At 50.0% G+C, this 24,638-nt stretch overlaps 8 protein-coding genes across 8 annotated transcripts; 5 read left to right on the top strand and 3 right to left on the bottom strand.

Annotated features, from left to right (window-relative positions):
- Window positions 1-1,686: 1,686 nt before the first annotated feature.
- On the top strand, window positions 1,687-3,177 carry EI90DRAFT_458758 (NRDE protein-domain-containing protein). Its single transcript, XM_039067645.1, has 3 exons — window positions 1,687-1,898; window positions 1,960-2,160; window positions 2,221-3,177. Exons 1-3 carry the CDS (start codon window positions 1,855-1,857, stop codon window positions 3,017-3,019), a joined length of 1,044 nt encoding a protein of 347 aa, XP_038918241.1. The 5' UTR covers window positions 1,687-1,854; the 3' UTR covers window positions 3,020-3,177.
- Window positions 3,178-3,925: 748 nt separating this feature from the next.
- EI90DRAFT_458712 (uncharacterized protein) lies at window positions 3,926-5,378 on the bottom strand. Its single transcript, XM_039067644.1, has 5 exons — window positions 5,287-5,378; window positions 4,939-5,225; window positions 4,797-4,883; window positions 4,619-4,739; window positions 3,926-4,563 (listed from the first exon to the last, which is right to left on the bottom strand). Exons 2-5 carry the CDS (start codon window positions 5,201-5,203, stop codon window positions 4,152-4,154), a joined length of 885 nt encoding a protein of 294 aa, XP_038918240.1. The 5' UTR covers window positions 5,204-5,225; window positions 5,287-5,378; the 3' UTR covers window positions 3,926-4,151.
- Window positions 5,379-6,420: 1,042 nt separating this feature from the next.
- EI90DRAFT_458647 (uncharacterized protein) lies at window positions 6,421-7,378 on the top strand. Its single transcript, XM_039067643.1, has one exon. It carries the CDS (start codon window positions 6,652-6,654, stop codon window positions 6,967-6,969), a length of 318 nt encoding a protein of 105 aa, XP_038918239.1. The 5' UTR covers window positions 6,421-6,651; the 3' UTR covers window positions 6,970-7,378.
- A 2,695-nt stretch (window positions 7,379-10,073) lies between these two features.
- Window positions 10,074-11,011, top strand: EI90DRAFT_457937 (uncharacterized protein). The gene is made up of 3 exons (XM_039067641.1): window positions 10,074-10,216; window positions 10,283-10,403; window positions 10,461-11,011. The coding sequence occupies exons 1-3, from the start codon at window positions 10,105-10,107 to the stop codon at window positions 10,873-10,875; spliced, it is 648 nt and encodes a 215-aa protein (XP_038918238.1). The 5' UTR covers window positions 10,074-10,104; the 3' UTR covers window positions 10,876-11,011.
- Window positions 10,704-12,880, bottom strand: EI90DRAFT_2970168 (HisG-domain-containing protein). The gene is made up of 8 exons (XM_039055678.1): window positions 12,849-12,880; window positions 12,351-12,800; window positions 12,273-12,290; window positions 12,115-12,196; window positions 11,689-12,059; window positions 11,599-11,610; window positions 11,240-11,512; window positions 10,704-11,165 (listed from the first exon to the last, which is right to left on the bottom strand). Exons 2-8 carry the CDS (start codon window positions 12,409-12,411, stop codon window positions 11,038-11,040), a joined length of 945 nt encoding a protein of 314 aa, XP_038918237.1. The 5' UTR covers window positions 12,412-12,800; window positions 12,849-12,880; the 3' UTR covers window positions 10,704-11,037.
- Window positions 12,881-14,546: 1,666 nt separating this feature from the next.
- EI90DRAFT_3121182 (uncharacterized protein) lies at window positions 14,547-16,042 on the top strand (the record flags this gene model as incomplete). Its single annotated transcript, XM_039063377.1, has 2 exons — window positions 14,547-15,849; window positions 15,933-16,042. The coding sequence occupies 2 exons, from the start codon at window positions 14,547-14,549 to the stop codon at window positions 16,040-16,042; spliced, it is 1,413 nt and encodes a 470-aa protein (XP_038918236.1).
- A 520-nt stretch (window positions 16,043-16,562) lies between these two features.
- Window positions 16,563-18,252, bottom strand: EI90DRAFT_3014974 (uncharacterized protein; the record flags this gene model as incomplete). The annotated part of the gene is made up of 2 exons (XM_039056844.1): window positions 16,563-17,027; window positions 17,086-18,252. The coding sequence occupies 2 exons, from the start codon at window positions 18,250-18,252 to the stop codon at window positions 16,563-16,565; spliced, it is 1,632 nt and encodes a 543-aa protein (XP_038918235.1).
- Window positions 18,253-20,562: 2,310 nt separating this feature from the next.
- On the top strand, window positions 20,563-22,702 carry EI90DRAFT_3050000 (uncharacterized protein). Its single transcript, XM_039059734.1, has 2 exons — window positions 20,563-21,894; window positions 21,964-22,702. Exons 1-2 carry the CDS (start codon window positions 20,811-20,813, stop codon window positions 22,254-22,256), a joined length of 1,377 nt encoding a protein of 458 aa, XP_038918234.1. The 5' UTR covers window positions 20,563-20,810; the 3' UTR covers window positions 22,257-22,702.
- The last annotated feature ends 1,936 nt before the right edge of the window (window positions 22,703-24,638 follow it).

Raw genomic sequence — 24,638 nt, 5'->3', positions numbered from 1 at the left:
GGGTTCCAGTTGAAGGCGCCAGTTCCCACCCACGACTCATCATACATCAGAGCCAGCCGAAGGCAGTTCGACTAGTTAGTATGAGAATGTCCATTGCATCAATCCAATCTGATCACTGACCAAGCACGTATCTTTGCACTCTTCCTTGATGATGTTGACCTATTCTCTAAAGATCTCCGCTCCTTTTGCCCCAAGAATGGCCACAATCCGATGGGCGCAACATCGATTTGGTGCGATGTGGAACAAGGAATCACGGAGACTGGGTCACTTCGCCTTCACTTCCATGACGAAAGGCCAGAGATGTCCCAGATGCACTGAACACACAAGGAATCGGGAGAGGACACTTCGGTGTGAAGTCCAGCAAACGAGATCGGATTTGCTCATCCGCCCCCTTCCGAGCCTTCCAGGCAGGATGATCTCGGGTTCGATCGATCTTCTTAAGGGCGGAAACAGGCGGTGCTGAGAAGTCTGACTCGGAATCCGGAGGGAAAAGGATGTATAGGAGCTTACTATATAGAGCGTAAAAATCACTTTCTCGGGGATTCGGGACGCTCTGAAAACGTATCCGAATCTGTGATCGGCACATGCCCCCAACCTAATTTGACGCGACGAGGTTGTCATATCAAAAGACGCTGACTGACAAACCACCGTAGAGCTTAGGCACTCGATTTCTAGGAACCACATCGGAAGTGATGGTATACTATCAGTGCATACTCGGTGCCGGTCCTGTTTCTACAACCTTGATATTTGGGGGAGGAGAGTTAAATCCCCAGTGACTGATTGAATGCTTGCGTATATTCAGTAGACGCCACTCGAAGGTCGCGAGCATGGCCGACAGTCCACCAATCAAAGCGGCACCCGGCTACACCAACAACTAACCCACAGATAAAGGAGCGCGACGGAAGGAGAAGTCGCAGAGGCAGAAGCAGAAGCAAGAAGGAAAAGGAACGAGACGTCTCCGCCTCAACCGCGTCGCCAGCATCCCCGATGTGGTTCTAGATTGATGTCGCGATGCCCAGGCCTTGATCGGGTAGAGGTAGGCGTTGGGGGCGCCTTAATATGGTCGTTGAAGACCCAGTAGAAGGGCGGCGCGTATGTGACGTCGGTGGGCCGAGGAGGCCGACGATACGTCAGCGATGATGAAACCGGAATCACCCGGTGCCGTCCTTATGACCGTACGTGGGGCCTCAGTCTCTTCTCGTTAAAGAGAGGCTGGTCACTTGCCTAGGGCCTCAGCCTGAGAGCTGGCGGCAGCCCACACCGATATGTTAGCCTTCGGTTTGTAGATGTATATACGGCCGGGGCTCCTGGACCGCTCAGTACAATACAAAGACACACAAGGAGAACGGGTATGCAAATACGGGAAAGAATAATGACCGGTAAGTACCGGACCCTTGCTTACCGAAGGTACCCGAAGGTCAGGAATTATTGCTAGATCGGCGCGCGCGGTCAATCAACATGCGAAAGAGCTGACTGACAGCAGGTACGGCGTAGCAACCAAGTGGCACAATGCCGTAGTGTAACAGCGGACGAAGGAGAGAAAAAGATAAGCGCTCGCCGACGCACGAGTCCCGCACCTTGGTAAGAGCTGTGCCTCCCAATGAATCGGGCGTTTGCGGTCGCTAACCATGAGTTTAGTGCTTATACAACCTGAACTCAATCTGTGAACCTTTTCGTGTACCTTTTGTGAAAAGACTGGATTAATTGCTGTATCCCGGGTCCGAGATTGATATAGCTGTGCCACGATATATAGCTTCGTCCCATGGAGTACCCTTCGGATCATTTATACAACATTCGACCCAAACCTTTCGACATACCTTCCATTCTTACCAGTGCTCCTCACATTCTCGCATCATGTGTATCGGATTCTGGTCACTAGATGACCCTAATTACTGCCTGTGGGTTACAATGTCGACCTTGCTGATGTTGCGCACGGCACTAACTCTTTCCACCCGCTAGGATATTGTGCGCTAATAGGGACGAGTTCCTGGCCCGTCCAACACTGCCAGCGCGTTTCCACAATTTCGGCGTAAGACTGGGACCATCAGATAATGATGTACAGATTCCCTCAGTCTCTGGAGGCTTTATTCTATCAGGCATCGATTTAAAGGGCGGAGGGACGTGGTTAGGCATCAATAGGGCTGGTCAGATTGGTTTCTTGTGCGCCTGAACTACTGATTGCGCCGACTGCCTGCCTGGAATAAACATGATTGTTCACAGGACCAATATCATCGAGCCTTCGGACGGGAAGAAGTTTGCTGTCTCCCGAGGATCGTTCGCCCAGGAGTATCTCTCCCATCATGACAGTACACCATCCCCTCTGCTCAGATACCTTAGCGAGCACTATGATGGAGATACGACGCACCTTGAGAGTGCCGGTTTCAACTTCACCCTCTTCGCACCGAAACCGTCGAGATCATCGGGTTGGGAGTACGAGGCTGCTCTGCTAACCAATCATGGTGGCCATGGCCGCTTGACATACCGTCCCATCTCTGCCGATGAATGCCACTGTGGCGGAATATCCAACGCCATAGATGGAAGCCCTGTGGATGGCCTCGGTCAAACAGGACCGTGGCCGAAGACAGATGTTGGTCGTGCACGATTCGAAGGGATACTTAAGGCTCGAAAATCTTCAAGTTCAGACCTAACCGATGATGAGCAAGAAGTAGCTCTCATAGAAGCCCTCATGGAACTCATGGGATGGTCGCCACCATCTTTCCATCCTTCTCAAGATCATCTTCGTGACTCCATCTTCATCCCTCCCTTCAATATTGTGCCTTGTGTTTCCACCCCAATCAATCCTGACGCTTCACCGGAACCGCCTTCAACGCAAACAAGCAAACTTTGCGGCACCCGTATAACTACCGTAATTTTGATTCGGAGAGATGGAAAGGTCTGCTTTGTGGAGAGAGATAGAGCCACGCTGAAAGGAGATGGAGGCCCCGGCGATGTGACGGAGGTCTTCGGTTCGAGAGGAAAATCGGAGACACAACGATTGTACAGGTTTTCTCTTCAATAGCGGGTTGCCGAGTGGACTATAACTTCTTGCCCGAAAACGTTATCATCAACAAGGACTTCCATCGATGTCTTTTAACCAGGGTTGTATATTAATCCAGGCTCGCAAAATACCACCGGAATTTCAATTTCTGTGTTTTGGCAAAGCGCAGATAGAATTGTCATTGACAATGTACCTCCCCCCAGAAGGTGTCGTTGCGTTGGTGACGGGACATTTGGGCAGGGTATGAAGCAGTTCTTCATTTTCCCTCACGCAGGCAGAGATACGGAGCATAGAGGTATAAATGACTTTCGAGTTTGATTTGATCCCGGTGGAAAGATGATGTGTGTATGTAGATGTCATGGCGATCCGCGTATATGCGTTACCAATTATACTTCTTTAGAACAATCTGATCACCGACCAAGCTCCTGTCCTTGCATACTACTCCTTGATAATATTGACCTGCTCTCGCAAGGACTCCGCTTTTTCTGCCCCAAGAAACGCAACGAAGAATCGGGAGAGGACATGTTGGTGTCAAGTCCATCGGATTTGCCCATACGCCTCCTAGCTCCCGAGCAGATTCCAGGCTCCTTGATTTCAACGATCGATATTGGCGCATCTCCGAGCAGGATGAAAGTAGGTGACCGTGAAGTCGGAATCTGGAGAAGGGGTATATATATTGGAGGTTATTGTTGTGGAGCGTAAGAATCATTTTCTCGAGGTTTCGGGGGAGGGGGGACAGTCTGGAAGCGTCGCAAGATGTGGTTGGCTTTACACACTAAACACGATGATGCAATGACCTATCGACACTGTTTCGTCGACAAATGGTCTAACGGATACAAACCGTCGTTGAACTAAACCACAATCGGCACTTACAGGAAGAGAAGAAAAAATGCGGCTTTAGCGTCTGTATCTATCAACAAGCAGACCAAGAAGGGAATAGTGAAGATATCTTGGGGGGAAACGGCCGTGCGCGGAAACGTAGGCACGTCGACCTTACTTTCAACAGGGCGTGTCTGACTTGCGAATTGTTCTATCCTCCCCGAGCACAGTCAATTCTGATCGTGAAGGCGGGCTTCTGGCCTGAAATACGCTAATCTACTGGCAATAGAAAGGGAGTGGAGGCAGTCCATCCGTATACTGGAAGCACGGGCTCCTAGTATGCAAGTACTGGCTGACATCCCCACCATTTCTGTACATCATCATCACCTCCTAACAATCTTGCAATGAAGCCTCCGACGTCCTTCCTGGAAATTGAGTACATCCCCTTGCCTGAACTCTCCTCTCGTCCAGTCCCCTCCTGGATAATACGGTATTTCTCCTTTCCCTTTGCCGCGTCATCAGTTAAGAGCGCCGGCCGAACCACACATACATCCTGAGGTGCGATGAATGGGCTAATCACGGCGTCAATGTCACCTGCGGTCGTCACCATCGGACTAATCTCGGATGGGGATGGGAAGAAGTGAGGGTATGATGATGAGGGAAGAAGGGCTTTGGAGAGGGTAACTTCCATGGCTATTTTGTCAGCGTGGGGATGCTCGAGGACTGTGGTGTAAAGGAGGCGAAGACTAGATTTAAATGTGTTAGATCAAGTCCAGCCGTCAGTGGGGGTAGAGGACATACGCGAATGGAATGGTGCCGTGGGCGACTTTCCCCATCCCCATTGAGCTTACAAGAACTATTTTTGGCTTGGATGCGTATGAGTCATGCCTCTGTTGAAGCGCCTGGAGAAGAATGATAAACCCTGGAGTTGGGACGGAGTGTATCAGCAATTGGGAGTTCATGTTGGCGTGGATCTTACCCCTGGAGCAGAGATCAGGCGGGTCAATGGGAAACCCCTTCGCAATAGCTTTCGTCGCGGCCAAAAACCCGCTTGGAGGTGTAAACCCTGTCCGAATTGCAGGAGTTCGTATTGGGGGGCTAAACGCTTAAGAGCCACATACCAATGCTAAATACGATGACTTTGAGATCCGGACCACACTCGTCCAAAAGCCCCTTAATGCTGTCAGAGTTATGGGCGTCACCCATCAACAACGTTGTCCTCTCCTTGATTGTGGCATCTAGAGAAAGGTAGGATGGCGAATCTTTGAGAACATCAGGCCTTCGTAGCATCAACACGCTTCGTATGTTGTGACGAGCAGCAGCGAGATCGGCGTAGGCTGCAAAACCAACTCCTCGAGAGGCTCCAATGTAGGCGACGGTGGTCATGTTTGTTCGGCTTGAAGTTATGCTAGTAAAAGGCTCTGGCCTGTGTCAAACGTTTGTTTTTATACCGCCTTCGAGGGGTTAACTTTGATCGAAAACGCCGCCGTGGCTAGGGGTTGGTCGCCATTGCCGACACAGCCAGTATTGTCGGAACGAACCGATTCAACCGCGCATCGCCACGTCGGTGGGAACTCGCTGTCCTGATTCCTTCTATGCAGTTTACATGAGATTGAAAAAATGGGCAGAAACAAGGAGTGAGGCAGGCAAGAAAATTAGGGCAGTGGCAGTGCTCAATGGTTATATGTCACAACCAAACTTGGATAGTTCGTTGCCCGAAATCGCTGTCGTGGGAGTCTAGCCCGGACCCCATTGGTACTAAAACATATCCCCCGCTCTTCTGTTCTTGGAAGTCCTATCAATTAGAGCTAACTGTGGATGATAAGAAGAGGAAGAGCCAGAGGAAAATGGAGGGAGGAAAGATAGGCCAATTGGGGGTGGCTTTGGGGTGGGCATTGCTGGAGCCCATAGCAGCAGCACTCGGCTACTAGAAAATGTAATTGGTAAGCCGCAGACACTGAACAGTAGCAGTTAATCGATGAGGGCAGATTGTGAAGCCTGTTACGAAGTCATAGAGGCTGGAGTCCTGCCTAGTCGATCACTCAATAGCAATGACTCGACAGGCAGAAATTGCCTGTGTCGAGCCATCCGCTATTACTCGGCTGGCGGCAAGTTCATTCCCACGGTCTCCGGGAGTTACCGGAGCCTGCTAACCCATTCAATCGTTTCCTTGTTACTTGCTCGCTTGGGTTACTTACCACACTACGCTACGCTAATTCATCATCCCCAGGCCTCCATGCCACGCCTGACAACGCTGGCCCTGACATCAATCGTTTCATGCAAGTCTTGAGACAGTTTCCGAAGAAAAAACGATTTCCAGGCCGGCTGATACAATCCACTTCAAAGATATTCTCCAGGGTCAACTCCATCATCGCGCTAGCGAATATGTAAACTGCATTATGGGCGACAGACCGCGAGCAGTAAATGCAACACAACCTTTCGCCGAGTGAACTGAACGATTTGGCCAACTCCGCTACACGCGATACAGCTCAGGAAATGACTGCATGGTCCGCCAAACCAGGAATCAAAGAGGAAATACGACGAAACTCGGCATTACGTGTGACCCCAGTTCATGAATTCTGACAACAGTGAACACGTAGATCCTTGACAGAACGCCCCAGGGAACCACACAGAGCCCAGCTCCCAGGGCCCGGTGCAAAGAGGGTGTACCAACTTGTTGGCGTCCCACCCGTAATAGGCACCCTAGCAATGTCAGTGAAGCGCTATGTTGTGCATGTTCATAAGGCGGAGCGGCGTAAAGTGATGAGAGAGATCTGCTATCTATGTAGTCCCTGTCATGGGAGGAACGTAGCATCAATCAACGCCTGAAGTTGATGGTAACTCCACTGCTTGGCATCAAGCAACATTTTGGCTGCGACAGTACTCCCTCTCCCTGCTCTTTGCACGCAGTGGGGATGAAGCACAACCTGGTCGTCGATGCTCCAAACTCCTTGATCCATTACTCATCCGGAGGCTGGCAAATGATTTCCTTGGCTGGTGACCCCTTCGCAAATTCTTACCAAAACGGGACTGCGGTAAAGTCTAAAACTGTTGGGCCAACTGCGACGCTTGCCTTTAATGGTTCTGCGATTTGGGTGTACGGTGCCCGACGTTCAAACCACGGGAATTCCTCTGTGAAACATAACCGCTAGATATAATAGTTATCTCCCCAACCCAAATCGAGTCTTTGAAGCCCAACTCTTTTCATCGCACGGCTTTTCATCCATACTATGACCATCACCAACTTGGGTGGGGGGCCATACGGCGATGTTTTCGACATTGATTACATGACCTGGGGGACAACTATCAAAGATGGCTCGATGCAGCTAATTGTCGACGACTGGACGTGGTTCAATTCAAGTCCTACCTCCCTAACCCATCGTCCTGGACTATTGGCGAAAAAGACGGCGAGGCGTACAACAATACGCTGTCATCGACCCGAAATCATGGGGCTAGTGTATCCCTCGTTCTGTCAACTGCCGACGCAGTCGCCGTATATGTACAACTTGGCCCTGGTCATGGACCTTACACATGTACTGTAAACAAGACGCTAGGTGGCTCGGCGCCTGGGATAATAAGTAGTGATGGTGGGATGTATACCAGCCAAATGGGACAGCAATTGCTTTGTTCCAACCCACATCATCTAGGGACCCCTCTGTCTTTACGGACTCTTCACCCAATGCCATGAAGATAGGAGCTATCGCAGGTGGCATTGCCGGGGGTGTGCTTGTCGTTTCGGTTGCTCTCCCTGTAGTGGTGCTCTACTACCGACACAGGCACGTCACGGAGCCAAGTCCGATTGATTACGGAGCGCCGTCATTCCCACCACCAGTAACCCAGTATCATAGTACCCAAACTGGCACGTTCTTTCCACTGATTTGGAGCTCTTTGTCTTCTGGTGAGGGAGCACGCGCAGATGGCCCTGTTCGAAGAAATTCCACGCCGACATCCGGTCCACCTCCAGGTGTATCAAATAAAACAAATTACGCTGACAAACCCAGATTGACAATGCTTTTCGGAAACTGCGTTGAGGTCCCGACGAGATCTTGGATATGACCTTTCCCCACTGCTGGGCCTCCAGGACAGTTCTAGTGATACTAATGGGAATGGAGGGTGGTCATATCCGCGGTGGAACATGTGGCCCTGCCCTTGGGATATCATGTCGGAAACTCGCCTTTCACTGCCTTCAAAATGACACGCTGTCGCTCACTCGACCATTCTCCCTCTCGCCTCTGATGGCTCCGACTGGCTATTGTGACTTGCACAACAGGCTGTAAACTCATCTGGGCCTTCATTTCGTTTCATACATATCTTCGAATATGTTTGCCAAGCGACTTCAAACGCAAGGATGTACGTCGCGTCTCCGCGTGATTAAATTCTCTTTTCCAATGGATCTGGCTTGAGTTCTCATGCAGTCCGACTAGCCGGAACACTGCCCCGACAACGCCGTTAGATTGGTGTCACCTTCCATGGCGAACGTGATGCCACGCCGCACGGTTTGAACTCCGCAACTAATTTTGGTAACGAGGAAAATGGAGGCCAGGGCATCAATATCTGATAAATTCTCCAACCACGTTGCTTGGGGATTCTACCGGTTCTGCCACGCAGATGTTGGCATCTTGCATACCAAGGAGCAGCTATCTTACACCGACGAAGAGCTCCAGCGTACCGAATAAGACACATAAGATAGCGGAACCCCTCGGTTGCTGAGGGCCATTCCGAGTTGGTGACAGTGTTTCTGTTGCCTCCTCTTCTTCTCATATTGTTTCTCGCACTGAGTTTGGCCCTGAAGTGCTGATCCTCACTTCGAGTAAAGAGGCAGACACGTGGGGGGGCCGGTATGTCAGAGTGCAAAAGTCCTGGAATTTACAGTAAGATGACGGAACTGTCAAGTGCTTGGCATTCCGCACTCGATCGTCTGGTCTCTGGTGGCGAAGTTCAGCCCTGTCAATCACTGCGAACGAGGACTCGCAGACCTAAAGGCAGAGAGTCAGAAACGTCAATGATTAAAGTCATAACTCCACAAGGGATATTCACCGTGCGAAGGCTGATGAACGTACGTAACGATGGGATAGCGTAATTGACCAGACACCAAGCACAGATAGTTGTCGGTGTCAATTCTAGTAGTAGATAGAATGGTGTCACAGTGAATCCAGCGTGAGCCATTGAGTGTATACAGATATCCCAGAAGCTAATAAACCATGAGAGAATAGCTAAGAGTGCAGTGAGAACCAGGTTCGAGAAGATGCTCAAAATATATATCGTCTCATGCACAGAGAAAAGCAGATTACGTAGGGACATTGAACAGTGTGAGAATGGGGCCACGTGTGGGTATACCCGACCCCCCACGGTCGCGTGAGCCCCACACGGTGCGATAATGATTTCGCCAGTGCGATAACGCATTTCCCCGCGGTGGCAATTCCCATCATATAGGCACTAGATACACCGATAGGAAGGCCTAGTCCTTCCCCACAAACCTTCAGGCACTCAAGCCCGCGAAAGCTACAGAAGGTTCCACCAAAAAAAAAAAAAAAAAAAAAAAAAAAAGAATGGGGCCACGTGGAGCCAGCCCAAATTGGGCTAGAGACACTCCCGACGAGGATTCGGCAACAGTTACTGCAGAGACGGCCACGAGCGAAAAATTTGCGACAAGCTGCGCCGATTCGTCCCAGCCCTCTCGAGCAAGGTCAATACTGATCGCGCAGGGAAACTCTGACACAGTCGACCCAACACGATCGAAGTGGTCAGGAACTCCAGAAGAGTGGCAGTGCAGCGTGCTCAGTTGAATGGATCCATTCCGACAGCTTGACGGAAATTCAGAGAGTTTAATACAATCTGGTTGTTATGGGTTTCCTTCCAAGGGTCATCTGTGATCGAGACGGGCATAATGGCACGGCTGTAGGAGTTAATGGCTTGTGTATAAAGATAGGAACCTTGAGAGTTGAGACAGGTTAAAGCCGTTACCCCCCCCAAACCTGAACAGCCTGAGCTATGTCTACTGTTGCCTACATTGGTGCCTCTCGAGGAGTTGGTTTTGCAGCCTACGTCGATCTTGCTGCTGCTGAACCCAACGTGCGAAGCGTGCTATTGCTACGGAAACCTGATGTCCTCAAAGAGTCATCCCCCTACCTTTCACTGGATCCTACCGTCAAGGAGCGGACAACGCTACTGACGGGTGACGCACATAACTCTGATAGCGTTGAAGGCCTTTTAGACGAGTGTGGTTCGGATCTCAAAGCCATCGTATATAGCATTGGTACGTGACCCTTGATGATTAGATCATCCTAATGCGAACGCTTGCAATTCGAACAGGTTTCACTCCTCCAAGCGGTTTTTCGGCTGCGACGAAAGCTATTGTCAAGGGATTTCCCATCGAACCGCCCGATCTCTGCTCTAGAGGTAAGACCTACGTGGCAATGTCGCTGTCAACTCTCAATTGCTGACGTGCCCCCGCCCAAATCCTAGGGTTTATCCTTCTTCTCCAAGCTCTCCGGAGGAGGTATGACTCATACGCAGTCAAGCCAAAGATCGTTCTCGTAAGCTCAATGGGAATGGGGAAAGTCGCGCACGGCACCATTCCATTCGCGTATGTCTTCTTGTCTCACTGACGGCCACACTTTCCTTAACTTAGCACATCTCATAGCCTTCGCCTCCTGTACACCATGCTCCTCGAGCACCCCCACGCTGACAAGATAGCGATGGAAGTCGCTCTCTCCAAAGCCCTTCTTCCCTCTGAAGAATCATACCCTCGCTTCTTCCCTGCTCCATCCGAGATCAGTCCTAAGGTAACAACACTAGCTGCCATTGACGCTGCGATTAGCCCTTTCATCGCGCCTCAAGACGTATGTGTGGTTCGACCTGCATTATTGAACAATAAGACGGCAAAGGGAAGGGGGAGTTATCGTATTATCCAGGAAGGGACTGGACAGGAGGAGAGTTCAGGGAAGGGGATGTTCTCGATTTCGAGGAAGGACGTCGGAGGCTTTATCGCAGGGTTGTTAGGGGGCAATGATGATGTACAGAAATGGTGGGGATGTCAGCCAGTGCTCGCGTACTAGGTGTCAGGGATTCTGATGCACGATTGGACTGCATCTGCTGAGCTTTGCCGGGATTCTGAGATTTGCGTGTCTTGCTCTGTCTGAGTTTGTGGTCTTGATTACCCGGCATGCGAAATCCAAAACACCGATTGCATTATATTTAATCCAAACGAATATTTACGTCTACACACGACAATTTTCGAGCTTGGTGACGAGAATATCTTCAGCACCTATCACCTGCAATTTATCCATGACATCAGCGATGGTGGCCCTTTCGACCATCACGTTGATGGCTACCCATTCTTCTTCACCTGGGGGTGGGCGAGGCATCGTGAATGGATCAACCTACTGCGGATACATGCATTAGAAATCTTACCTGGTTGACGCTCCAAAGGAGACACCGTGGCCGCCTTCTTCCCTCGTGTAATCTCCACCGCCTGCTGCATGTCCGCCCTTCGCACATTATACGTACACAGAACGAATTTGGAAGAGGCAATAACACCCTGGATGCGCTTCGTAATCTTCTCAATGAGTTCCACAAGGACAGGATTAGTCGATGTCGTCGAGTGGGGCGCTTTAGATGTGATGAGAACAGCTTGAGTTTCCAAAATGGTGGCAATTGGATGTAAGCCAGCCGCACGCATAGTTTCACCCGATTCTTTGATGGGGATGCCAATTTCCGTGAGCTCGACGAGTTGAACTGTCGGGTGGTGTTCCCGCGACGACGGAATGGTGATCACGTACCGACGAGATCAACTACATGGGGAGGGGAAAAGGTACGATGGAGATGTTAGACAAAGATCGATGTGAAGGGTGGAAAGGGGAGAGACTAACCTATCCCATCTGCGAGTCCGAGGGCACAGGCAGCTTCGACGCTCCCCCCGATATATTGAATCTTTGTAGGGCTAGATGGTTCTTCATGACTTCGACTAGCCTCGACTTCCTTATCGATTCTTCCAAAGTATTCACCAGCGACAAACTCGAAGCTCGTCGCGATCCGCTTTCCAGACAACTGCTGGACCGTTTGGAATGGGGAAGATTCCGGTACTTGAACTTGAAGTTTACATTTCCCAAAGCCGAGGGGGAGGACTTCATTAACTTTTGATGTTAGTCCCGACTCGGCAATTTGGTCTTGGCCCGTTATTCCAAGATCGACGTTTCCAGAGCCAACAAATTGAGGGATATCGGAGGCATTAAGGAAGAGTCTGTAGCGAAAGATAAATTTAGCCTCGCTTGAAGTACCAGAAGCAGAACCCTTACAGAGCGATCGGATGATTTTGGACGAGGGCTATATCTAAACGGTGAGACCTGAAGTATTTGATGTCAGCACCTGCAAGAGTCACTTTCACGGTTAACCGCCGGGGGTGTCCACGATATATGTCAATAATCCGTATACTCGCCATCTAGTAGCTGGATACACTGCTCGTGCAGCCTTCCTGAATTCGACTGTGAGCCGATGATGTTCTTAGGCTAGAACAATCACTGGAAAACCACACCTTTCTTTGGGACAGCAAATAACAATCTGCCTTTCACGGAATCGGCCAATAGAGTCCCCATGATCTGGGCGCACTTGGGCGGGAAAGGGCAACCTCGAAGACGTTGTCGGATGTCGGGTTAGTTCGGCCAAAACAAGAAAAATTCCCACAGCTTCAACTGTGACTCATGAAGCAGAAACGCGTGGGAAAAGCGAAGAGCGCGCGAGCGCGTCGATTCAACTTTGCGATCCGTTTTGTCCTCACACTTACACACCCACCAAACTAAAACTAAAATGCTTCGGTGCAGTCACCACGCTTGGGAGACACGATTCCATGTGAATTCTTGGGAGGAACGGGTTACAGTACTGCTCCAACGGACAAATTCACCGTGGGAAATGATTGCGACCCCATTTGCTTTCAATGTCATTGTAGCGCTTCTCCTCTTTATTTCAGAAGAGCCATTGGCCCTAGCTAGTGACAAGTTATTAGCGGATGATAGTCTAGTGGTGAGAAACACACTTGAGTTCATCTCTGCCCAGACACCATGCGTGGGAAAAGAAAGCTGAGCGCACGCGCTCTGATTCAAGTTCGTGATCCGTTTTGTCCTCAACCATATGCACGCACCGGCGATAAGTTCTGCAGTGGCGATGGCATCAGTCTTTCCAAGAGGAGATTACTGTTAGAAGAACTAGAGTCGTGTGAGCACTCAGTTCCAAGCAATGATGTGAACCAAATATATTGGAGCGTCGCTGTAAGCGCCAGGAGAATGGCATACAAGGTAATGAGCTATGTGGATACGAGCTTCAAAAATAAAGGCTATCTCACCCCAGTTCCAATGATGTGAACTGAGGAGATAAACACGAAAAAGTTGGTCGAGGTGGCTTTTAAGCGATCCACGACTGAGTGGTGTGATTCATCATTGGGTTGCTGCGCGCCGTCGATCGCATCCCATCGTTGTGGTTCCCACGAAAGAAAGCAACGAACAATCGCTAGTACAGGATGTCCGTGCGCGATAAAGAAAAAACGTGGACCCCTGCTCCAACAGTGAGGTGGTCACAGCGTACGTCAATGTCCAGGAATTACTGTATCAACGGCTTCGCGGCAGCACCAGTGGCTATATAAGACGCTCAAATATCTGCTATTTTTCCGCTGAGCGCTGAACGGATAGTGGTGCCTCTGGTCGCAGGATGCGTTCACCATCAAGCCGAGCGGTGAGTGCGTGGGAAAAAAAGGTGGACACAGATCCAAGATCACGATCCGTTTTGTCCCCGATCCACATCGCCGCTCCAATCTGTCCGGAAATGCCCCGATGCATTGGCTTCACGACGGTGATGCCATCTTAGGCCAATTGAGAAAAACACTACAATCCGTTCTCGATAGCTACACCAGTTTCAATGCGCAACAATTTGGCCAAATGCCGCTTCCCTTTTCCAGGAGCGCGTTAGATACTAGAGTCTCCACGAATAGAGTTACATGCAAGTTCCGAGTTCAAGGAGGCTCGAAGCATCGCACAACCCAAGCCAAAAAAAATAAGATACGCGTGTGATTAAGGTCGCGATCCATTTGTTCTTGCCAGTGTCTACGTCACAACACTGCTTCTGGCCGGAGATGCCTCGACACATTAGTCCCGCAATGGTGACACCATTTGAAGGGGTCAACAGCGCAGTCCGTCGTCCAAGTCGATGGCTGCGTATGTAACACATGCGTGCCCTTCAAAGCACCTCTCACAATCGTTAAGCTTCTGGGCCGGCCACTCAAATTTGGATCGGCACAACAAGGTCCCAGGCGCATTCAGGCTGCAGAAGGGGGATAGCTACATCGTTTCCGAGGGTTCCAGTGTATCGGTTGAATTGGGAGCAGAGTCACATCGCTTGCCGGAAACGGTTAATTTCAATTGCGCGGTGACCCCAAATTGTTTGCAGGCCGCTGGTTGGATTTCGTCCTCCGTCTGTTGATCATTCCGATCACTCTTCTTCACGGCCAGACCTTAAGGGATAGATCGACGACATTCTCATGTATAACAAAGGGAGGCCACCGTTGGGTGGTTGAGGAGTGGCTGTGTGACCTTGAACTGCTCCGCAAAGATTTTCCGAATGGGCGAAGCTCCCTAAATGCTGTGGCCATCAATCGCCGCCCGCATTCAATGAGTTTTCAGGCCCTCGCTGTGCTCCAACCACCCTCAGGTTCCCTCTACCACCTTGACCCGTGCTTTGTTACATGAAGCTCAACTTCACAGTCGATGCCCCCAACTCGCTCATATATTATGTCACGAGTGGCTGGCAGCTGGTACCTTTAACTGATCCGTCCGTGGATCAGTACCAGAACAGCACCGGGGTGATGACGAATATTATAAATGCAACGGCAACTTTTATTTTTAAAGGGACCGGGGTCTGGATCTATGGCGCAAAACGGAAAAATCATGGCAACTATTCCGTGAATTTGGATGGTGCAGTTAACGCATACAGTGGTTATAGCCCCGTTGACACGTTCCAGAATGTGTTATTTGGGCAATCAAACCTCGCACCTGGACTGCACGCCCTGAGTGTTATAAATCTCCGCGGGGGTCCCTCAGATGGCTATTTCGATATTGACTATATCGTGTGGGAGGCTACCGTTGCAGACAATTCAACGTCGTTACTGGTCGATGATTCAAGCTGGTTTGGTTCAGACGGCAGTGTGCTCATGTTCGAGTACCTTCCCAGTCAATCTCTTTGGAACATTGGTGCCTTTGACAAAGGGTCATACCACGATACGATTTCATCAACGAACACGAACCATGCTCGAACATCCATCATTGTTCCATCCACAGCTGATGCCATTGCTGTCTACGGAAAAGTTGGACCCAGCCATGGACGTTATGCGTGTGGTATAAACAAGACGTTAGTCATCCCAATGCTCCAGACCATGAACGGTGATGCGGGCTTGTTCAGCGACGAAGCGAAACAGCAATTATTGTGTTACTTCCTTGGACTGGGTGACGATTCATCTCCAACCCTTCTCACAATCGCCAACAACGTCGATAGCGCTACTCTCTCCATTGACTACGTCGAAGTATGGGGATCCTCTCTTAACTCTAGTACCCCTTTCTTCGCTTCCACAACTACCACTTGGATATCCTCGAGTCCAACCCAACTTCGATCGTCAAACTGGACTCCAACTAGTGTGGGACCGATTGTCGGCGGCACCATAGGAGGTGTGGTCGTTATTGCAGTGGCTCTCATAGTAGCATTCATCTTCTATCGCCGACGACAACGTGAACGTGATATCACACCCCATCGCCAAGATGTGACGGAAACGACGTTAGCCACCACACGTCCCGTCTTTCATGCCACTTCCTATACCGCTCCTTACTATTCTAGTACCCTTAGAGACCCTACAAATTTAGCAAATCCACGCACTCGCCCCTCGGACGAATACGTTTCCTCGTCTGCTCTGGTTCGCCCGAGCTCGAGAACTTCGATGCCTCTATCAGAATGGACCGCTCCTGCAAGCCAAACGATAGGAAGTCCTCCACCTTTCGGTGAGTGATTCATCTTTTCTTTTCTCCCTTCCCATCGTCGCAAGAATGAATACTGATCGCTGATCCCCCCCGCTTTTCTACAGATGGACGGGGAGCTATCATACCCCGAAATGACCTTGGATACGACCCATCACCACTGTTAGATCTTGAAAATGATTTCCGTAATGCAAATGGGTATAGGGGTCGTGCGTAGTCTTAGTGTGAACACCCAATCAGTGTGCTACATACATGGCACCCAGTTGAGAGGAAATGGGGTTGCCAACTGCTCTTGGACCCCTTCGTTCTACAACGCTCATTTTCGCTATATGATATCGTTATCTTACCAACGACTTCCCAATCCCGATTTCATGCTTGTTTCTTTCTGTTCTTGGTCAATCCGCGTGCAAGCGGGCGGTCGTCGGGTTATCGTACTTTTGCCGCATGTGTATAATCTCGTTCACGAATAACGGTGACCACACGCTATGGTTGGACTCACGAGCAATTGATATTGAGGGTATTGATAAAACCACCGACACACGTGTAGTACATATGTTACAATGCAGATCCAGCATAAGTTCACGGCTCCACCTTTCCAACCATTCGTCGAGGGGAGAGAAAGTTTGAGGATAATAGTCGCCAATTCCCGGTAGCAGTGCAGAAACAAGGGTATCGAAATGTGTGCGTCCAAAAACGACGAAAGAAGACAATGCCATCCAACTGACTAGTGTGATTCACTACCTTCGACCCATGACCGATCTTGACCTCCTTTTTGCATCAAGGGTCCGCTGAAGCACCAGCTCGTCTACCCTTTCGCTTAACCAAGCTCTCCGCTCGTCCGGACACTCTCCTAAGACAAGCTTGGCCAACCTTCTGGGTACTATCCCCCCATTATCCCGGAGCATTGCGCCACCTCTCCAATCAGCACGCGCCCCGACAAACCTCTCAAGGTCATCGCAGATTGGATAATATCCATATCCCAAACCGAACCCAGAGCCTCTTCTTCGGTGGTGAGATGTATAGTCCATGCCAAAATGAGTGGACATGGACTGTGCCTCATTGGCCGATCGAGGGTCTAAGCAGTCGATCCGTAGGGTATGAAGGTGAGGGAAAGCTTCGGTCGGAAGAGAGAAAAGGATGTCTGATATAACTGTCGTATCGTACAAGAGGGCAAGGTTCCGGAGCTTCGGGCTGTTCATGCACTAAAACACAGAAAGGAACTCCATCAGAATAGGTAGTTTGAATATAAAAGAGACTCACGAATCGCTCAAAACTAGGCACGCCTCTCGTGTTTCTCGGACTCTCTATAAACTGCCTTTTGACATCCAGGGAAAATTCCTCTAATTCCGGGCTAACTATGTTCACGAATAGAAATGCAAGAAGAGCGTTGTTCCACCCGCTCAGCCGAACGGACATTCTCTTCAATCTTGGGAGATATATTTTGTCGCCCATGGCGGTTCGAGCGGATGCGGCAACGTAAGCAAGTATCTCTTCTCGATGGACGAAATATCCTATGAGTTCCAAGGACTCCAGGGAGGAGCATTCCTTCAGTACTCGAGCGAGGACGTTGAGAGGATATGGTGTGCCGGTGAATTGGAGATGAGTGAGAGATCGTACAAGTTGTTCTGGGTTTGGAAGACGAATTGCGAATATCCTCAGCGAAAGAAGTCGAAAAGGTGGAAGGGTCATCTCGTTCTGATTCAAAAGAGTGAACGGAGGGGCATTAAAATCCCCACGATGCCAGGAGAACCAATCACCAGCATCAAGGACTAACTCCTCAAGCGACGACAAGTCTTTGGACTGGAAGACGAAAGGAGTTAGAAATGCGTCCACATCGGCCTGGTTGAAATCCTTGACATGAATAGCCCTCCATCGTCCAGATTGTTGCGCAACCCGATGCGAAATTACCAATTTCGAAGGAACGCTAGCTTCCGTTTCGTTCGGACAATCCGCAACTATGGTGAGGGGGCGATTCCAGGAACGTTGAAGCCAAAGGTCCTGTCTTTCGACCGGCCATTCGACGTGAACGACGGTCCATAGTCTGCTATCTCCCAGAGCAACATCGCGCCATAGCTTGGATACGGTCGGAAGCCGGGAGATATCTCGCGTTGGGTCACCGTCCTGGGAGACGGCGGCACTATTATGAAGCTCAACGAATATGGATGCCAAAATTTCGGGAGGAAGGCGACTGATGGGGGAATGAACGAAATCTCGTTCATATGACAGCTTGAACTTGACAGAAGAGAGAATCCTTTCGATGCTGAGTAACTGTTCCAAATATCTTGGGAGCGATTGGATATAGTGTGAATCTCGGCGCCGACACTCAGATCCATCCGATCCATCGGACTGCACATTGAGTGTATAAAAAACGGCATCAAGAGCACCTTTCGCAACGTCAAGCTCGCTACTGAGGTTGACCAACCGCATCTTGACCCCGATGTAACAGTGTTCGTAAATTGGCTTTGAGGGGATATCATCAGGGGCTATATAAGGCCAATCGAAGATCGCGTCAGCAGACCACGCCGATGAGCAGGACGCGCGCGAATCCTTGCGCAATAAATTGGCCTTACGGGCCAAACTGGTAAGAGTCCGAAATCAGTGGAGTTAGTGGGGGTTTCATGAATGAGAGGTGTACCTTAAATTGGCGAGCTTAGTCAAAGTTAGCAGCACTAATAGCGGTAGAGTGCCCCGAGTTTGTGGCCTGGTGTCCAAGCGAAGTGGTACCTAGCGTGCTTTCAGGAAGGTGAAGCAATACCCCCCGACGATGAACGAAGAAGAGCAGTGGATTCTCATAGCAGTAAGCTAGGGAATCGGGAAAGACCATCACCACAGGCGCAAGAGATAGCGAAGTGTTCTTGGATACTCCATGGGAACCAGACGAGATCGGTCTGGCCAATCGCCACGGATCTCTCCGGTTCACTATTCTCCTAGGTGATTCCTCCAGGATCCCAGCTTCTGCAAAAGTAGATCATCTTCCCCCCACGTCAAGATCTTTCCCCCTTACGAGTCTCTTTCACTGGACGGAAATCTTCTTTAACGGTATTTTTTGATCAAACAGCTTCTTTCCTGCATCTTCAAGAATGAATGAATTCGAAGTGATGCCAATGTATTATCACATCTGCAGTGGCACTATGCAACTATCCGTGATACGGTGGTGTGGTACTAGACGGACATCAGCATTGGCAGCGACTCGGTGTGCTCGCATTGAATCCGAAACGAAGGACAGACGAGGTCAAATGCACACACTGATAACAGCAATTAACGCCTGATCAACAAAGTATTCGCACTGTGATCGATCAAGCAAACACGGAGAAAAATATTCAAACCAGCGATGAATGACGAGGTAGTCAGGCTTTCATTGCGCCGACCGTATGAGACTAGTCATGAGTTACAGAGTAGCCAGCTGGTGCGATGGCGGAAAGAGACTTATTGATCGAGAGTCGGGAAAAACAATATTACCGAGACTGATATGGGGAACTTTATACACGTGGTACCAAGAAAATGAGGGCGGCGAGAGGTCATTGCCAAGGACTCGGTCATCTCGCTCGAGTTGATGCGATGGCATCGGAATTATATACCAGCGATAGTGGATCCCCCAACTTGTGGGTTGTCGACAGTGCAAGTAGATGCTCAAGTGCACACACTTGCACGTCGCGCCGCTCTAAGGTGGCGCCTGTTAATTGCGCTTGAAGTGCTGACTCGTCTTGATTACTTAGCTATCCCTTCGATCATCCTTACTTACCCCTTCAAATCCCCAGCAAATAAATTCATTCCATACTTGCTGTCGACCAAAGAAGCCTGTGGCCCCATCCAAGAATACGCAAGATGAGACCGCTGAAGTATGGCATGGCCGATCGAACCTTGGGCGGGTCCGCTTGACAGAACAGGATGCGCAGACTCTTGAGCCTATTTCCCGTTCGTTCTTCATCAGCATTCCCATGGCCCCATCTCCAGTCTTCGCAACAAAGTAGGAACGTGTTTTTGATAGGGTGGAAATATTTGCAAATCGCGCGTTGGGCTTGCGTCTGTTGTTTTTTATACATCTCAGTGGAGGCAAACGCCTTAGCCTTAGTTCCCATGCAGTCCGATTGTGCGGCTAGAACAAGTACTGCCATGCCCAGACCAGTGTCATTAGATTGATGTTACACCAGTCACGACCATGCAGTGTGAAACGGAGGTCAGGCCATCAGCAACTGATGGGTTCTCCACCATATATAATGGTCGCGCGCGGATTCCATCATCTACATTCAGATGTTGGTACCTTGCGCGCCCCAAGGCAACCATTTTGCGCCGGTGAATTCAGAGCCCGAACGCGCAAATAATATGCACCGGATGAGTCCATCGCCAATATATGTGGCAACCGTCGTTCTTTTGTTTTGACGTTCCCAAGATCCGCGTTGTTTCCTTCTTCTGAGCTAGGAGTTGTATCCTGGAATTCGCGCGAGATGGCGCAGATGGGCCGAGTAATTTTTGGTAGTTCAATTACCTAAGTTGATGCAATCCTAATTAGCGCGCTTCAATGGTTCTGAGAGCATCGAGCTAAGAAAAGGCATCACACAAAGAGGTCATTAGGGTCGTGGCACCGCTGTGGCCAACCCTGGAGATCCAACCCTAGACTTGGCCTCTTCCGCAGGCCAGGACGCCACCGGTTGAATGTAACCCCCAATTGCCGATGCTCGGTGTTGAGGTCTTCGGAATAAATAAATAACAAAAGCTGACCTCTATTCCCGGTAAATAGAGGTTGGTAAGCGTAGCCGGTCCGGGTGCACCGATGGCATAGTATTTCCCAACAGAATGCAATGTGGCTGTAGCTTCAGCATGTACTACCATTGTTACATGCATCAAGTGATGGCCCGGCCAGACACAACCAACCCCGCCGTATCGACGCGCGCACGCGTCCAATATTCACTGCCCATAGTACTAAGTCACATAACTACCTATCACCAGTACAACTTCTTAAGATCCCCTCTATTTGAACGTGCAGCATGAGACGAAACTTCACGATAGATGCTCCAAATTCTCTCATACAATATTCCACAGCGGGCTGGAGACTTGTATACGCAGCCGACGATCCTTCCGCCAATTTCTATAGAAATGGGACTGCTGTGACATCCTCTACACCAGGGGCAAGTGCGACCTTTGACTTCTTTGGAACTGGGATATGGGTTTACGGTGCCAGACGTGACAACCATGGGAATTATACCGTGTCATTAGATGGGGGGATGAGCATCTATGATGGTCATGACCCAAAGGGTGCCTTCCAAGTCCTCCTCTTTGGGCAATCAGACCTTCCGTCTGAGAATCATACATTGACGATTCTCAATTCCCCGGGGCCAGGATATTTTGACATTGACTTTATCATCTGGGAAACATCTATAACGAATGGTTCAACTCAAGTGCTTATTGATGATACGACCTACTCTAATAACACCGATGCCACCTCTGCATTCCGGTACTTCCCTGAGCCGACTTCGTGGACCATTGGATATCTAGAACCGGAGGCATACAATACCACGCTATCATCAGCCCAAAAGCCCAACGCTCTGACCTCTCTCATCGTCCCATCCACCGCAGATTTAGTTGCAATTTACGGAAAACTCGGGCCAGGCCATGGGCCATACAAGTGCGTCGTGAACAAGACGCGGGGTGAAGGGCCCCGAACAATCATTGGGAATGGAGGGATGTACGCTAACCCAACAAATCAACAAATGCTGTGCCTTTTTGAAGGGCTGAACGACGGATCATCACCTTCAACCAACATTATCGTTTCCAATGAGGCCACTAGTCCTAGCGATCCAAATATCCTTTCTATTGACTATGCAGAGGTTTGGACCGCGCCTGCAGAACCCAGCCAGCCTGGTCCACCTCCACCTCATGCCCAACCTCCGCCACCGCCGGGCACTCGTTCGACAGCGCGACCTTCCATTACCAACGCAGGAACCATTGCGGGAAGTGTGATAGGCGGACTCTTTGCCGTTTCATTGGCCGTCATTGCAGCATACGTATTATACCGCCGATCCCAGAAAAGAACGCCATCTCAGGCTCACAGGGAGAGGGCGGCAACAAATAGTACGAATTTCATCTTGACACCGACCGACTGATGAGACTAACCGAAATTATTGAAATATCGTTCAAAAGCAGGAGTGGCTCCGTTCTCTAAATTCGACCCCCAACCCCCCGTGTCTGTACTGGGGCATGCTGGTCATGCCGACGATATCATTGTCGAAGCTCGTGCCCCACCTTCCCCAGTGTTTAATAACAATCCACCTTATGCGGCGTCCTGGGAGGGCCGATCGTACCTCGCACCCGAATCCAGCTCGATGTCCATGTCAGGATGGACCGCTCCAGCTAGTCAAACGGTAAGGAGTCCGAGTCCGACACCAGTATGGTTAAGAAGTCCGGCCGAAACGCTTCCGTTGTACAGAAGTTGAGGAATCCGATTGTCTGCTTCTGTCACGGTGGGACTGAGTTGATCATCCTTCGCCTCCCTGCCCCCATCCCCCGCAACATTGGCAGCGCCCGTTCTTTCCACCTTGCAATCATCTTAATACCATTGAACAGCACCGGATTGCCACAGTCTCTCGTCATATCTATCAATTCGTCACGTCCTCAACATTGCTTTCGCCGAGATCGAGATCCAGTGGTATGAGGAGTGTTGATTATCGCGACGATCGTTTTCGATCTTCCCAATTGCCAGATGGTAGCAAGGATTTCGTGCAATGCGCGCAACCCTCCCTATCTTCTCTGTGCCTTTCAACAACTACTCTGCACTCCCCCCGACAATATAGTATCATTCAATAGAGGTTGGTAACCTGCCTAGTATCATATCATCTCACCCAGGATCTCTTAGAACAAAAACTCAAACGTTGCTCATTCCTATCTTTATAAATATATCAATTATGCTAAGCCATTATGGCATAGGAAGGAATTGATGACATATCCTATAAAATAGTGGAAGGGGGACCGAAAAGACCACCGTCTGGCCTGTCCACCCCCCCACCTACGTACTTTTACTACAAGCTGAGGAAAAGTCGGTCATTGTCCCCTTACGTCCCTCCTTTTCCCGTCATTGAAACCGTTTGACCGGTAATACATAGCCTGATGGCGGCTGGTTCGAGTTACAATTGGTGTTGGGTGAACATATGCTAAGGGAATGTGTATTCTGTGAGCAATTTTGACTCGAACAAGGAGTGATCGGCGACATACCACCATCCAATCCTTTGAATCGATGACATATGATTTGACACCCACTTCGATGAACAGAGATGAGGGCAAATCATTCTCGCCGATATCGATGACCCATCCTACTCAGGGATCGATGGTTGAGAGATGTGTGATTGACAGAACGATAACCGTCCAAGGGGATATTGGTGGAGGGAATATATAATGGAGTGACCATACTCTTGTGCAACATTCGATTTCAATGTTGGATTGATTCACGCGACCGACAGTCATCAGAGATGTCGCAGAGGCAAGGTCAGGATTATATCTGCAATATCTTGAGGATGCTATATCAGCGCTGGAACGCAGAGATGCGGTATCGGAGCATACTCTTTCTCTTGGGCATAATTGATCCCCGTTTGCCACAACTAGATGACACAAAACGACATGGGCCGGTCTGAGGGGAGGTAATCAAAAAAGCAGTCCCTGGAAACATAACGGCAGCCAAAGGACTCGGGAAGCGCGAAAAAGAAACCTCCCCACATACCTGATGGAATGCATCCCTTCCATTCTTCCCCGTATGTTCACTCACCCTAACCCGCCATCTCAGCCCACGACCACTGAAAGGTTTCAATGAAAGGTATTCATATCCCCAATGGATTTAGGTGGTTCCCAATTGGCGCTTGCGGAGTGAGAGCTCTGGCTCGCGAACGTTAGCACCCCTAGTTGTAGCATGGCACACGTGTACAACTAGAAAGAAGAGTAGAGTGGCGTGTCGTGATGGTGGTGGTGAAGAATTTGAGTTCGCAAAAAGTGCGAGCGAGGGTGATATGGTCGCGCCGCTGAAGCGCGTAAGACACTTTTGCAACAGACCACAAGTACGAGGTGGAGGGATGGTTAGGAGGGAGTATGTAGATAGAGACAATGTTTGATCGAGCAGTCAAGTTGGTGACAGAACATTGGAAGATCCAAACAAGGGTGAGGCCCGTGCGCGTGTGTGCGTGCGTGTGTGAAGTAGACAAACAACGGCGGTTAGTTGCCAGTACCGCTTGCCAGAGATGGTGTGCGAGGTATACAGGTGCATATGGTTCTCAGTAACAGGTTTGGGGGGGTGGGCTCGTAGTTTGCAGGTTGATGAGGCATGGCCTATAAGCTGACAACGATTGTCTGTCCGTGACCAGTAAATCCTCGCAAGATGAAAGTGCATCCAGTGGGAGGAATGAGAGTAGGTCGTGTTACCTTTCTATGTCTTTCCTCAGTTCACGTATACTACAGACATATCGTTACCACTGCCCGGGTAGGGGTACCGTGGTTCGGTTCGGTTCGGTTCAGAGGCAAAATTTTGCGAACCAGTTCGAAAAAAGGATGATTCATTAGTGGTCTTTCTTACTTAAGCTAAGAGGGATGTTTTTATATTACGTTTCGGCCCGCCAATGTGCGAAGGGAGCGCATGCCCTTCAGGTTCGGTGAGCGCGTCAGCGTAAAAAGAGATATTGAAATCAGCTGTGACGATGGGGAGCAGAGCGATCGCAGCCGACTGTACAGTCGGAGCGCGCATTCCGGTGCGTACCCAAATAGTAATCTCAGGAGTGTGGATGGCAACGCGCGTATTACAGTATTACAATATCATTCGGACAACTCCGCTAAACGCG

This window comes from Cantharellus anzutake (genome assembly GCF_015039405.1).
Source record: "Cantharellus anzutake strain C23 chromosome Unknown EI90scaffold_15, whole genome shotgun sequence".
Taxonomy (NCBI): Eukaryota; Fungi; Basidiomycota; class Agaricomycetes; order Cantharellales; family Hydnaceae; genus Cantharellus; species Cantharellus anzutake.
This window is presented reverse-complemented; position numbering and strand designations above follow the sequence as displayed.